General features: G+C 37.3%; 1 protein-coding gene across 1 annotated transcript; it reads right to left on the reverse strand.

Annotated features, from left to right (window-relative positions):
- Positions 1-430: 430 nt before the first annotated feature.
- Positions 431-13,694, reverse strand: arhgap19 (Rho GTPase activating protein 19). The gene is made up of 12 exons (XM_042485335.2): positions 13,574-13,694; positions 11,688-11,962; positions 11,025-11,105; positions 10,434-10,643; positions 9,242-9,468; positions 8,192-8,278; positions 8,009-8,074; positions 6,692-6,898; positions 6,444-6,551; positions 5,539-5,652; positions 5,211-5,312; positions 431-4,218 (listed from the first exon to the last, which is right to left on the reverse strand). Exons 1-12 carry the CDS (start codon positions 13,615-13,617, stop codon positions 4,162-4,164), a joined length of 1,578 nt encoding a protein of 525 aa, XP_042341269.2. The 5' UTR covers positions 13,618-13,694; the 3' UTR covers positions 431-4,161.
- Positions 13,695-14,818: the final 1,124 nt, after the last annotated feature.

The raw sequence follows: 14,818 nt of genomic DNA on the forward strand, positions 1-14,818 counted from the left end.
TTTCACCAACTGGCATCATTATATGTACCATAGAGGGTTGTGGAATATTTGGTTAACAGACTGTAAAACCACCAAGAATCTTATCTTGAAATTGAGCTGAATTCACTGAATCACAGTCTTGAAAAGCAATGACACAGATTAAATGCTTAAAACTGATATCATCTTGTGACACCAGCAACTAAACTAGACTCAATAAACTAAAGAAACCTTGGTCCTGATGTTATTTTTTTCATCAGACTTCAACCTCAATGTTATCCTATATCACCCTCTAGTGGGCACACAGAGGCACCACATTGACGCAAAGCCTTTGTTAGAGTAAATGGTCGCTAACGGGCAATTATTTTATCATTCTGACAAATCAATGTCATATAAATATTGTAAAACTGAATTATTATTTTTTAAATAGCAAACAGTAGCAGTCTTTCTGTAGGAAACATAAAAAAAGTTTTAATCCAAAGCGGATGGTTCGCCAAGGACTCCAATGGACTGTACAACGTTAACTTATTAAACACCAAAATACAAAAAAAACCCACACACAAAGGTTACCACAGTTTGAACCAGATAGTACAAAACCCACAGATGAGTTCATCCTGACTCTGGAAGATTTGTGCTTTGACAAATGTGATCACCTTGAACCCAATAAAACCAAATTAACCAATCAGGTCAATTTTAAGAACTTAAATTTGAGCCATTATTGTGATATTTAACTTTCTGCAATTCTATTTTTCTCCCAGTAAACGGAAGAACTCATCAGTGACCATGTACACCAAGAGATCAGTAACTAAATGTTTCACATTTAAGTATAAAGAAAAACAAAACAACAGAAGTTCAACAAAGACAGACGTAAAAACAAAAAAGCTCTGGGGGGCTTTTTGTGTGTTCAGAGGTTAAAAGAGTAATTTCGCCGTCATACAGAACATAACTGCTCTCGTTTCAGTGACAAAAATGTAAAAAATCACCAAAAAATAATTAAAAATTAAAAAAAAAAAAAAAAAAAAAAAAAATCAATGTACCTTAAATCTATTCCATCCACATAAGACATTTTGTTTCCCAAACACCAATAAATACAAAATAATCCAATTTAGCTTCCCCATAAAACAGGCTCGTAAAACTGCAGTCTAATGAAAACTGACGTCATGAGAGAAGAAAAAGACGACGTGCAGCGATTCCAATTCAGTTTCAAAAGGCTGCTGAGATGAATTCAGTCAGGTTCATTTAAAAATACAAATAAAAACGATCCTGCTTAGACCACTGTACAAAATGACCTTCAGAATATTATCAGAATTAACTGTAAAACAAAAGGAGGTAAGCTCCTCTAGTGTCCATTTGCACTTGACATGTCAGTCAATGCCTTAATCACTTTCGACAAACCCATCGTTACGACATCCACAACACTTTTCAAAACAGGATGCACCGATAACAGATTCCTCAAACGAAGGCTGACAAACATCATTCAGGTATTTCCAATTAAATTATTTAGCGATGAGCAAGAGGCGAAATGCTGCACACCATTAAAAAATGTAGAACAAATTGAGGATTTCTTCATCATCCTTTTTTAATTCTACAAAAACTGATGCATACAGGGCCAGTTCGAGTTCTGGTCCACGTTGCTGAGCATGTCTCCTGCTGAGGTGTTTAATGAGCAGGGCGGTGTGGATCCGCACCAGCTCTGCAGCTGACCTCTGACCTCCCTGTCAAAAAGTTTGAGAAACTGGTACCAGTGCATCCAGACTCGCTACACAACAAACTGAGCAGACTTCAGTTAGGTCGAGCCATGAGGAGTAAAGCTCGAGGAACTGAGAACTGTGCAGAAAAAATAGTTACAATTTTTTTTTTTTTAAAAAAAGGACATTAAGTACTATTTTTTTCTCTCTTATTCTTGAGTTTACCAGTAATTATTCTTACAGCTGCTGTTGTTTGCTTATTTATTGTGAGATATATGTGGGGTTGTTGAATCACAATTTTGTAATTTAATGCCATGTTTTAATTAGGCAACAGATTACACAGCTGCTTGCATCAGACACAGAATAAACCTTACTTTGTTTTGTGAGAAAAAAAAACACTCAATACGGTGTCTTTGCTAGACATTTACGTTACGGCCCTCTGTGTCTAAAATTTCTACATTCCTCCTGTCAATTACTTCACTGTAATGTCCCCTAACTCACACACTAAAAAAGGTATTTCCAACATATCTGCTTGAATCGTTTGGGATTGCACACATCAGATTACACAATAATAAATCTAAAAGGTTTATGTCTTATCTAGAGTTGCAACGGTATAATAGCTTTAAGATATATCTGTTTTTTGGGTTGTTTTGTACTTACTGTAGTTATTTTCAAAACTTTCAATTGTCTCAACCAAAAACCCCCTGTTTTCATTACTTTAAGTGTCATTGTAACTGATAATAATAATTCTGTAATACATAATTCTGTGAAACTGCAATATTTTTGGAGACAGTTGTCGTACTGAGAAAATCTCGTACAGTTGCAACATTTGTCTTATTACAATCTGCTGTTAAAATGTGTAAAAAGTGTTTCAAAAACATGTGACACTACCTGACATCCAATCATATTACTGTAAGTTCCTCTCTTATTTTACTCAAACTCATGTCTTGACAAGAATATGACCTCTTCTTAACAGTTTGACACACACACCATGTTAAGACAAGAGGAGCTCGCTCTAACTGATTTCTGCTCATTTCAAGTAATTTCATACAAAAATAACATTCTTTAAGCTTTCATTCAAACCACCAACGTAACAAATCTCCCCACCACGTCACCCTTCCATCATGTCTCTGAAGAAAAATAAAAAAATAAAAATATATATATTTAAGTCCCATGAGACATTCTGGTAATGTAACATTTCATATTTGACAGATTCACAAACCGGGATCCCAGTCAAAGGTTTGATGATGAACTGTGAGAGACGCAAAAGTGATTATCAATTAATTAATCCTGTTTTTCATCTCTGGGTGTGAGAAAATAAAGTGACCTGCTCACCAAGAAATTATTATCCGTTACTCAACACATCGTACCAAAAACACATCACAGTTTCCCAAATAAAGATGTCTAAAACCTTAAAATCACACACACATACATATATACTGTACAACATGTATAAACATTCTGCACTCTACGGCAGCCTGTAAGCTCAGCTTGCTAGTGGTCATAGATTCTGATACAGTAGCTACAAAAACAAGTTTCAAGTGATTATTGGCACGAGCAGGTCTGAGCCAGCGCAGCCAAACCGAAGCAAAGATCTTCTTACTGTTAAAATTATTCACATTAAAGGTAGAGCTGCCCAAGTTTAGAGCGTTAATCAAGCACCATGCGATCTGATGGGTGTTAATGCTTATATGCGAATAGTATAGGAACACTTTAAAACATCATCTTTCAGCAGATCGTATAAAGCAGACTTGTGGTTGTTCCAGATGGTTCTGTTACAGAGGTTATTGTGTAAAATTATTGTGATTCTGATTTTTGGTCTAATTAACTATTCAGAAAAACAAAAAGTATAACTAAATATGAATTCAAGCTAAAAGAAAGATTGCAAAATACTATTGACCTTAATGTGGTACTATAAAAACTTTTTTTTTCTTAAACAAAGAACATTATTAAAAGGTGAAAGTCAGGCTGCAGATTTCATCTGGACTCACAGATTTTCATATTCTCACAAACCACTATTGCACTATTTAAAGCACTGCTGATCGAAAGTCCATGTTCTTAACTGAATTATTAAAAAATAGTAATAATGTCTAGCTTGACACACTATTATACTAAAAAAACTCTGAAATATTGATGTACAGAACCAAAAAAATTGACTATATGCAAAGTATTTCTGTCAGTAAAAGAAGCATTGGTTATCAGCAGTCACATATAGAGGATATATAAGGATTCATTTTATCCAAGTCAGGCAGCTTAACACTGAGGCGATCTGAGAGCAAAGATGCAGCGATTTTTTGTTTGTAACACTCATGTCTTAATGAAGGACCAGCGATGAAAAGAGCCACTGGCTTTGGTTTGGCTGTTCTGACCCTCGCTAAAGCTGCTGTATGTTAGTCACAGTTAAAAAATAGACTTACTACGATGAAAACACGATGATAAACATGAGAGGTTATAATATTAATACTGTCCAAGTCCGGTCCGAGACGAGATTGCGTGTTTACAGCGAGATCTCCTGAGCAGGAGAGAAACACATCCTGGTCACAGAGGAAGAGTCCTGCTGAGACGAATGGAGGGAGGAAAGAGAGGTGGAAGGACGGACAGATGGATGGGTGGGAGAGGATCTCATAAATTGCTGTTAAAACACTCACAGCTGCAATATTCTTCCAAAATATTGTTTTAAAAAGTTCAAACCTATGACAAAGAGTACCAGTTTACATTAGAACAACCGGGATTTACCATTTGACTTGCATGTTTGTTTGTTTTTTGTATAAATTATAATATAAAACTATGTTGGACACAGTGTGAGTCCTGTGCAAAGAAAACTGGTGTTACAATTCAAGACAAAATAAAAAATTTAAACTCAGAACTAATGGTTTTATGAGCACAAGTCGATGGAAACTGATACATACAACCAGTATTTTCATAGAAGTCTTGACTGATGTCTGTATTCAGCTGTTTCTTCATGTCAAAAAGAGTTACGGTTACAGCTCGATTAGGCCATTTAACTCGACTACTGTCCTTTTTCCAAGGATGCAAGCAGCGGGGGAGAATCCAGCCAATGACGGAAGTATGTCTGACTCCACCACGGCAGGAGGAGAGATGCCTCCTTTCAGCTAGTTGCTATAAACCTAAATTATTCATACAGTCTATGATACAGACAGAATCACAATGATAACTGTTTATTTACAATAACTCTGGGATAAAAAACTGCTGTATAGATACATATAATCAAACAGCACTGAGGGAACTCTGCCTTCATTTAATAGTTTGAAGTCATCATAAAATCAATATTAGTTTCAGTGAAGTTGATGCTTTATTTATAATGTTTTCACCGCTCTACCTTGCCGTAAGATAGCCCTTACTGACATTGTTGTGGTCATACACTTTATTTATCAGAGGAGGGGGGTGCCTGAGATGTGACTTTTTTTTTAAAACCTATAAAATCCAACCTTTTTAAACTTGGTAGAAATGCAAGGCAATATGTATATTTACACATAGTTTGGTAAAAGACAAGATTCATTTTGGTTGGAAAGTTTTGAGTCATACCTTGGAAGCCTTCAGAGCTTTGTCCTCTTTGAAAATGAAGTCTGGATTTTTTACTACCAGCCCTGCCTTCCCCAACACAGGACCATTTAATGGACTGTTCACCTGTATGTAGAATTATTATTATTATTATTTTTGATAGCAAGACAAAATTGAAACTTTAGGACATCTGCTAGTTCTAACACAATGTCAGAGAACAGATGACAATACAAAACTAACACAAGAGCGTATTCAACCCCGTGAAAAAGTAAAACAACAATACCTAAATGAATTAGATTTTGTCAACCTGTGTGTGCTTAAATAAAAAAACAAAACAAAAAAAAAAACTCACAGCTTGCAGGATGACGTTCTCTTTACCAGCTTTTCTTCCTGCCCTGGTGGCCATGTCAGGGGAGATGTGTCGGACTCGCCTCTCTGCTGTCAGCTGCTCACCTCGAGCTTTGCGCTGTTACCAAAGCATCAAGTGTAAAAAAATAAGGTTAGTTTAGTTCAGAAAATATACACAAAAAAAAATCCACTTACAGTCTGAACAGATTGTCAAAAATAAGAATGTAGTAGAGCCATTTAAAGAAAAGACATCACAGGATTTCTATATGTCAAAAGATGTTTTTAAGTTGAGAGAGAATAATTACACGCACATCACGTCGGTGCAAGACAATCAAAATAATAAAGACTTTATGAAGATCCAAGTAGGATCAGCATGTTGACCTTCTTAAACTTGTGCAGCATGGAGTAAGTTTGCAGGCGTTACTATTTCCCTCAATGTACAAGATGTATTAAAACTGTTTTGTTAGCTGCTTATACTTACATTAAAATTCTGCCAAATAAGCTTTTCTTGAAATAACGATTATCGAGTAAACGGATTCATTTCTTTAGTTCACTGTAAAGTTGAAATAAACTGTATCACAGTTCACTGAAGACAAACCAATATTGATCTTCATGGTGTCTGACCACCTGTCATGTTTGCATTTGTGAAGCTAGAACCACCAAAGAGTTTAGTTTATATATGATTTGACTGAACTGATTCATCACATTACAGAACTTTAAACTTAATGACATAATACAAATGACCACTGAAATAATTAACAGAATGTGTGAAGTGACTTTGAATTTGACATTGTCTCATTTCCATGTTGTTTGTGTTGATGTAAATGAAAAGTGGAAATAATCTGGGTCATTTCTTGTTCTTATTTGTTGTTCTGCTCCTCGTCGTGACTTTTCAGGGTTGTTTAGTACCTTAATGAGGCCACCGAAGGAGCGGGAACGCGGATGTTTCTTGCTGGGGGCCAAGGGGGCCTGGTGGGACTCATTAGTAGGCGTCCCTGTGGTGGTCTGTTTGACTAACTGTACAAAGAAAACAACTTACATTTTAAACTGAAAACATTTTTCACACAAACTCTAGAAGTAAAGTGACTTGCAATTTGAGAGCAGAAGAAACTCAGTTTCTGTATTTATGTTTTCAGTGAAAAAACCCTGAGCTGAACCTGTCGGACGAGTTTCTTCTTCTTGGCGGAGTCCGGCATGTTGTGGTGGACGTGTCTGAAGAGCTCTTTCAGCGCCTCTTCTGTGTACTGCTGAGCCGGTGACTGGCACTGCTCCTGAGAGCTGGGGCCCAGAACCGCCGTCCTCTTCAGGGGCAACACTGTCCGCTGTGCAGGAGAGCTGCTCGCCGCCAGCAGCTCCAGATCATCCTGAGTGAGGAGAGGGCAAGTCAGGCCCAGGGACAGGAAGGCTCTACAGCAGGAGATTAAAACTGCCCAAAACATCACTGGTTCCCATCTACAGAGCACCAGTGACCTCTGTGAAGTGAGGTGTCTGCACAGAGCCCAAAGGATACTGAAACACAGCACCCACCCGAGCCACAGCCTGTTCACCCTGCTGCCATCTGGGAAAAGAAAGAAGTATTCGCTGCCGAACCGCCAGATTACGGAGCAGCATCACCCCCAGGCTGTGAGACTCTTCAACCCCTCTTTTGACTTACAAAGATGTATCAGGATTTTTATTTCATTTCAGTATCAATTTTAATTTCATTTTTTAAACTACATTTACAAAAACACTAATAAATCTACCTTGTAATTTGTGTATGCAAAATGACGGCTTACAACTAAATAGACATGTAGGAAATGTTCAGTCTCATTCAATGCTCCAAAATATACTTGACACTATCACTGTTATTACAGGGTTCCTATAATTTAAAGTTAAATTTAAGACTTTTTTAAAGACATTTTTAATGCCACTGAAAATAAAATGTTTCAATAAAGTGCATTGTGCCACAGTAATAATCAGCCATATGAAAGAGAGTGAAAAGAATCTTTGATGCAGTTAATTCGCATTAGTGTTTTTCAGCTTCAGTCCTAAATGCATGTTAAAAAAAAGATGCATAAAAATCATATGTCCCATGGGTTAGCAGTTTTAAAACGTCTGAGCAACTAATTTTTGATGTTAATTTAGGCCTTATTTTTAGATTAATGAATTCGATGCCTTTTAAGACATTTGAAGGATCTGTGGGAACCCTGCACTATACATTCACTCTCCGTTTTAAGAGAACGTTTCTCTGTTTGACAAAAATTTGAGTTATTTATCTACTTTTCAATTTGTCAGATTTAACATTTGTGTTTTTACATTAGTTGTTGTTCTGTTTTGTTTTACAAAGTTTATCTTATCCATTTAGTATCCAGCAAAGGATGGAGATAGATTAATTGAAAGCAGTTTTAACAGGAGGTAAAATGGTGACAAAATGTTAAACATTTAGTAGTGTGTTGTTGGAAAATGGTGCTCTAATGTGAAATTCCTGCACCAACCTTAGTCTGCAGAGCCTTGGTCCCAGTGAAGTGCACTCTGGCATATTCCCGCAGGTAAACTGGAGCCTGAACACACAGCAAACTCATGTCACTCATCTGCATGAAACCAGTTATATCAATGTCCCACCCTTTGCATTCGCCCACTCAACTATGTCCGACTAAGTTTTACAGTTTGATAATCACCCTGAAGAGTTTCTGTGAGTGTTTGATGAGGAAGGCCATGCTGTTGTTCAGTTTCTTCAGATTGTCTTTCAGGTCACCTGCTGTCATCTAGAGCAGAGAAGAACAAAAAGCACTTATTATTATTAACACAGCAGCACACAAAAATCAAAATAAAACAGCTTCATTACCTCTCTTTATCTCCATATTTGTTATTTTTTTGTTACTTTGATTTTTTTTCTTCTTGTCTCTCTCTCTCATCTGTTATTTTGTGTAATGCATGCCCACTAGCACATGTGGAAGACTTAATGGGTGGGTGGGTGTGCAGTTCAAGAATTCAGACTGTTTTCTGATACTACCGATACCTTATAAACCAGCAGGTTTCATGCCACTTTAAAGGAGGAAAGACTCCTTTGAGAAAATTTAAGTAATGTTTTAGAAGGGGAACCTTTTGTTATGGCAGACTTTGTTCATCAGAGTGCAAAGTATTTTTGTTTTGGTTGTTTTTTATCTATCTATCTATCTAGCTATCTATCTATCTATCTATCTATCTATCTATCTATCTATCTATCTATCTATACCTAAGTTTTCTGGATCACGTTATGATCAATTCCTCCTACTCATTTTCAGACATTAAATACTTATGTTTGTTTGCAGAATATGTTCAATGGGTATTCTGATGTTGTTTTTTTCTTGCTTATATTTTGTTTTTGTTGTCTTATTTTATTTACCATGTTCAAAATGATGCTCAAACTATAACTATAACTAACTATAACTTTATTGTAATGGTGTCTTGTAACCCTGTGAAGGTGTGGCACATGTTTGTGTGCATGACACAAATTTAAGAATCAATCATTAACCTACAATGACAACATCTGTTTAAGTTCTAGCCATAGAGTCTCTACGAATAATGTGACTTTAGCAGTTTTCAGTAAATTTTCTTTGTTGGATGAATAACTGTGATTAACAACAAGTTACCAAAGTGAGCAGAAAAGTGTAGAACTATGATTTTTGTCATATTTGTGAAGCCCCTCCTTGAACCCTGTTTATGAAGTCATAAACTATAATTCTTACATGTCTGGGCCAGAGGACATGTGGAGCAAACATGAGGGCCAGGTTGAAGGCGGACATCTTGTTCTTGTCCTGCTGCTTGGCAGTGTGGTAAAGAAGGTCCAGCAGCAGTTTGAGCAGTGAGCGGTTGGCCTGAGGTAACAGCAGGAAGAGGAGCTGCAGGGCCTCGATCTGACGCTCCTTGTTGGGAATCGCAGTTTTGTTGCCGTGTTCGTCAAACAGAGTCATATCTGCAGAAGGGACGGGGACGGAGGAGATAAAGTTAGGAATAGATTTACTAAAATCTCTACAAAACCATAAATATTGCCTGCTGCTCTACCACTGCCTCCATCAGCTGTCGTGGAAGGTAAAGAGGAGCAGATATTCAAAATAGTGTGCACTTATACTGATACTGATTATTTTTTAGGTAGCTAAAAAATGTTTTGCTGCAGCCCCGTCCACAGCAGGACACCACTTAGCTTCCGTGCTGGTGTGGAGGGACTGTGCTTTATTTATCAGAGAAGGGGTGTGTCACTTTTTATTTAAAATAGATATATAATTCTACCTTGTCAAGAAGTATGTACCTTAAATAAGACAAAATTTAAAACACAAATCCCTCTTCAGTTTAGATTTTTTTAAATGTCTGACCTGTTTGGCAGCACGCCTTCCCCTTCATAAACGAAGAACAGTCCCTATCCGTCCCTATCCGTAAACACTGAGGGAGAGGCTGGTGCAGCAAAAAGGAGCATGTGCAGAACGCCAAGTCTGTTAAATTACTACTGAGGTTTTAACATGATGGAAGAAATTGAATTTCAATCGCATTATCTGTGTGTGTTAGTCCGATCTCAAGAAATTCGATTTAGTCTGATTTCAGTCGGGGTAACACGTTTACATGTATTTTAAAAGTCCAGTTTTAGTCAGATCAACACAGTAATCTGACTCTAACATCAAGTAAACGTACTGAATGACATACATATTAAATGTCTTTTTGCACTTTTATTAAAAAAGGCTTTTAAGATATGAAATCATATGTTTTTTGACATCCTGACTCATGAAGTTCAGAGGTGATACTTTTCAAAAATAAGCATAAAATAGTATGCTAAAATATCTAACAAACATTGATGCTGCTTGTCTAGATTTGTGCCCTAATATAAGAAAATAGAAAAAGTGTTATAAAATGTGTGTGTGTGTGTGTGTGTGTGTGCTATGTACATACCTGCTATTTTGAGGTGTGCGTGGAAGTGTCTGTGTGTGAGCAGGGGCTCAGGCAGCTCTCCCAGGAACGTCTTGAGCAGCGTGGCCACATCATTTGGGTGAAAGTCCCCAGAATGCAGGTCAACATCGGCCCCGCTGTTGAGGAGCTCCTTCAGGGCCTGCTGTCTCACACTGTTCCCCGGCACCCGAAACAGACCCTCCACGTGGAGATCTGAAAGTGTAAGAGCAGGTGAGAATCAAGAAGTAAAACCAGAAAGCATCTGATAATTCCAAAATAGTTTGGTCTATTTGAATGTGTGCTTATTTATTCTTAGGATATGTCTTTTTTCATTCTAGCTAATTTAAAGAAAGCATGCCATTCACACTACTACAAAACAAAAAGAAAAGTAAAATGCTGTAAACATCTATCAGTGGAAATGGACTAAAGGCAGACAAAAGGGTTCTTCAGTGTTTCAATGCAATCATGAATGTATTAAATCTTTTATCAGAGCATTTTGTTTTTTCTTTAATCACCAGTAAGCAGTTATTTCTGTTGGTTTCTAAAAGCCACAGCAGTGAGGATGTTACAACTTTTTTTTTTTTGATGACTCACTTTTGCTGAGGTACTCAATGAGCTGGTAGATCTGGGCGATGCAGCTCTCTGTCAGTGGGGATCCAAACACAACGCCTTTATCTGTGGAAGATAAAGGACATACAAGTGAGTGTACAGAGTGCTCACACTAGTATTTTTGCTCATCCTTTACAACCGTACAGCTTTTTTTTCTGTTGTACTTTTTTTGTAATAGTACTTTTTAAAGTATATTTTTACATTTCTTTGTTGTAACTTTTCTATCTATATTTATGGAACTTTGCCTTACTTATATTTCCATGTTAATTGTATGATTGATCTAACTATGCAGTTTGGTAGAAAAATGTATGTGCATGTATCAGTATCAGCAAAAATCCACTATTGTTCAATCCTAGTTTACAACTAGATATCTGGAATATTTCTCGGACTCTAATATGTAAACTCTCTGACACTCTCCACACAAATATTTAGCTATTCACTGGGGCAGTCTGATTTTTACCTAATGTCTGTGTTCACTTGATCAAATATGCTTTTGTCTATATTTTTTAGATTATGAATAATGGACATTACATGGTGGAATCTGGTCTTCCAAATGCTGCAAATATCAGTGTGTATACGAAAAAAAAGGGGCATTCACTGCAACAACTGGTAGTGGTAAATACTGATATCATCTAGTTGACCTCTGACCTTTGCGTTTGAGGAAGTTGAATGAGCGAAAGAAGCCTCCATTTCCACCCGTTGGGGTCTTCGGGCCCTCCTCACCAAGGAGCTGTGCAAACTCTGTCCCAGGAAGATCAATAAGGCGAGTGATGTTACTGAGCACCAGCTCCAGGAAAATGTCGGCGTTCTCATGGCGCAGTTTCTCCACAAAAAAGTCCGGGTTGAAGATAACTGGCGGTCGGCCGGCATGAGAACCTCCAGGTGATTCGTCATGATTGATCACCATGCTGCACACTGTACCTCTGACGGGGAGACACAGGAAGATTGTAGAGGACATAGTACACAAGTGACAATAACAAAAAAAACACAGGCTTCTTATGTCTTAAAATTTGACAACCGCTGCTTGGTGGATTTGTGTGTGCTTCAACAATCAGTCTAGATGGTGTATGAGATTGTTTTCAACATGAAATTTTGTTTCAGTCGGATCACGCAGCAGCCGCTAACAGCCCTTTCTGACCCAAACAGCTGACTGGCGGCGGATAAGAAATGTAGCGCCAAATCAAAGGGCTGTGTGATGGCGAGGTAAAGCAGTGAAAATACCCTAAATACAGCATCCACTTAGACTGATATTGATTTTTTTTTAATAGGCATGCCTTTTGGCTAAGTGGCTAAAACACGTTTTGATATCAACCCCTGTGGTGTTCACCCATCTGCATCTTTAACTAGCTTTACAATTATTTGATAACTTAAAGTTACTGACTACTTTACAAAATAAGATTTTTGCACATCTATAAATAACATAATTTGTAGGATAGTATCAGACCTATCCTATCTAACTAAATTTTAACTTGCTGGTGTAAAGTTGGTTTGCCCAAACATGTACTGACACAAGATTGGGAATTTTTAGGCTCTCAACATCTTTTCTTGATTTCAACTCAACACTTTCTTCTCTTGCTCTTACAAACAACAAAAAAAGTAACAGGTTTTTAAAATATTGCAAAAAAAGGGCATGTGCCTTGGTATGAGCAGAAAGAATTAATATCACCAAACCAGACTCTAACCCTAACCCTAACCCTCTCTTACATGAAATGTAACTAAATCCAAGCAATCAACTTTTTTTTGTTTATTTGTTTGTTTTCATTTTCTTTTGTATGTTTGTTCACTTTTTTTGCATCTTTATGTTCACTATTGTGGTTTATCCGATATCCAATCCAATATCAATATCATTGCTTTGTTGACTTTGTATTTGGTTATATATATGCATTACATGGTAAATAAGGGATTTTTAAAATGCATATATATATTTATAATACATAAAAATAAAATATTATTCGGCAAAATTCCCTGATGTGATACGAATTGTGTTTGCTTTTGTTTCTGTCCGTGACCACTCTTGCTTTTTATTTAAAGACTTTTAATGAATCATGTATTAATGTAATGATGATTTAATTATTTGTAGAAATTCATTATTGTGTTTTCGTGTATGTGTCCTTGTTTACCTGACGTATTGTATACCTTTTGTTGTTAAATAAAGTTTAAAAAAAACCGAGCTAACGTTAACTGATGTGAGCTGTGAACTCCCACTAACGTTGTTAAATGTGTTTCCGAAAATAACAATGCTAGCGACAACATGTTGCCGTTAACTGGTAATTAACTGGTTAATATTCAGTTTTTTAACGGTAACTTTAGACAGCTAACGTTACGTTAACGCTAACGTTAGCTTAGCATTAAAATGACTTCGCTCGAGCTAACGTTAGAGTGACAGCCCTTGTCAATCAGTCTCGCGAGCAGCCTACGTACCGCATTTACACCGATTAAAATGTCAAATTCTGCTTTAGTCATAACTTATTCTGACGCTACGTCAATGTAAATAACATTTAAATGTGTTAATGTTCGTATTTGTTCCTTCTTACCTTCTATTATGTGTGTTTTCATCGACATCTTTACCCGCAGCCATGTTCGGTTTGAATCCTCCGCTGTTGTCCCCCAAGCCCCGCCCACCTAGTCGATCATTGGTTGTTTGTCTAAAGTGGGCGGGCTCCGATTTGCATGTTTCTGACTGTGATTGGTCGGTTTGAATTCAGTAGCTTTGTCAAGAGGAAAACAACATCTGTATGCAGCACCAAGCAGGACTCTGTGAAGACTATAAATACGTGCTCCAAATTTCATCTGTTGATTCAGTTTTAATATATAACTTTTTTATTATTATTTTTTAATCTCTTCGTGCCACTTTCAATTTGTATTTGTGTCGAGAAATGTTAATAACTCTTGGGTCTGTGTATCAAATGTACATTTAATTATTCAGTTCTGATTGGCAAACTAAAAAACAAAAATGCGAGTGAGAATCTCATTGGGTTTTTTGTAGAAACCAAATATTGACAAAAGGCATGTGTTTTGTTTTCTCGTGGTTTATTCAATTAAATAAGAAACAGTTAGGAAATAACTATTTTACCTTGTAACTTTTATGCACAGTATGAGGCAGGCCTAAGCAGTGCACTAGAATAAACAGGGCTCTGGGCCTAAGGTGAAAAATGAAACAAGAAGCCATGGTAACAAGGCAGCACACACCCAAAAAAAGTGAAAGCGGGTGGCAGTGCTTCTTGTGTGTCTCATTAAAAGGACAGTTGTGGGTTTCTGAAGTGGAACTGTATGAGGTACTTATGTACAGTCTAAACAGCTGGTGGTCGGCACACTCCTCGTTTGCAGAAACACACGGGGCGCACACCCCACAGGGATTGATATCAAAACGTGTATTAGCCAAAAAAAGGTGCACCAAAAAATCAATATTAATATCTAAGTGGACGCTGTATTAAGAGTATTTTCACCGCTTTACCTTGCTGTCACACAGCTTATTCCTATGGCACTCCATTTTTCATCCGCCGCTGGTCAGCTATTTGGGTCAGGAATTGCTGTTAGCAGCTGTCACCTGATCCAACTGAAACCAAACTTTAAGTGGAAAACACTCTCAATACAGCCTCCACTTACACGGATAGGTTACTGTATTTTTTAGGGAGATATTTTTAAAGTCTCTGAATGTCGGCTCTGCTCTCATTCTCCGCTTTTATTCTCTGCCGGTGTCTCCGCCGGTGTCTCCGAATGTCCGCTCCACTCTCATTCTCCACCAATGTCTCCGCTGGTGTCCGTTCCGCTCTCATTCT

This window comes from Plectropomus leopardus, chromosome 3 (assembly GCF_026936395.1).
Source record: "Plectropomus leopardus strain MGB_pleo_1.0 chromosome 3, ASM2693639v1, whole genome shotgun sequence".
In the NCBI taxonomy this organism is placed as follows: domain Eukaryota; kingdom Metazoa; phylum Chordata; class Actinopteri; order Perciformes; family Serranidae; genus Plectropomus; species Plectropomus leopardus.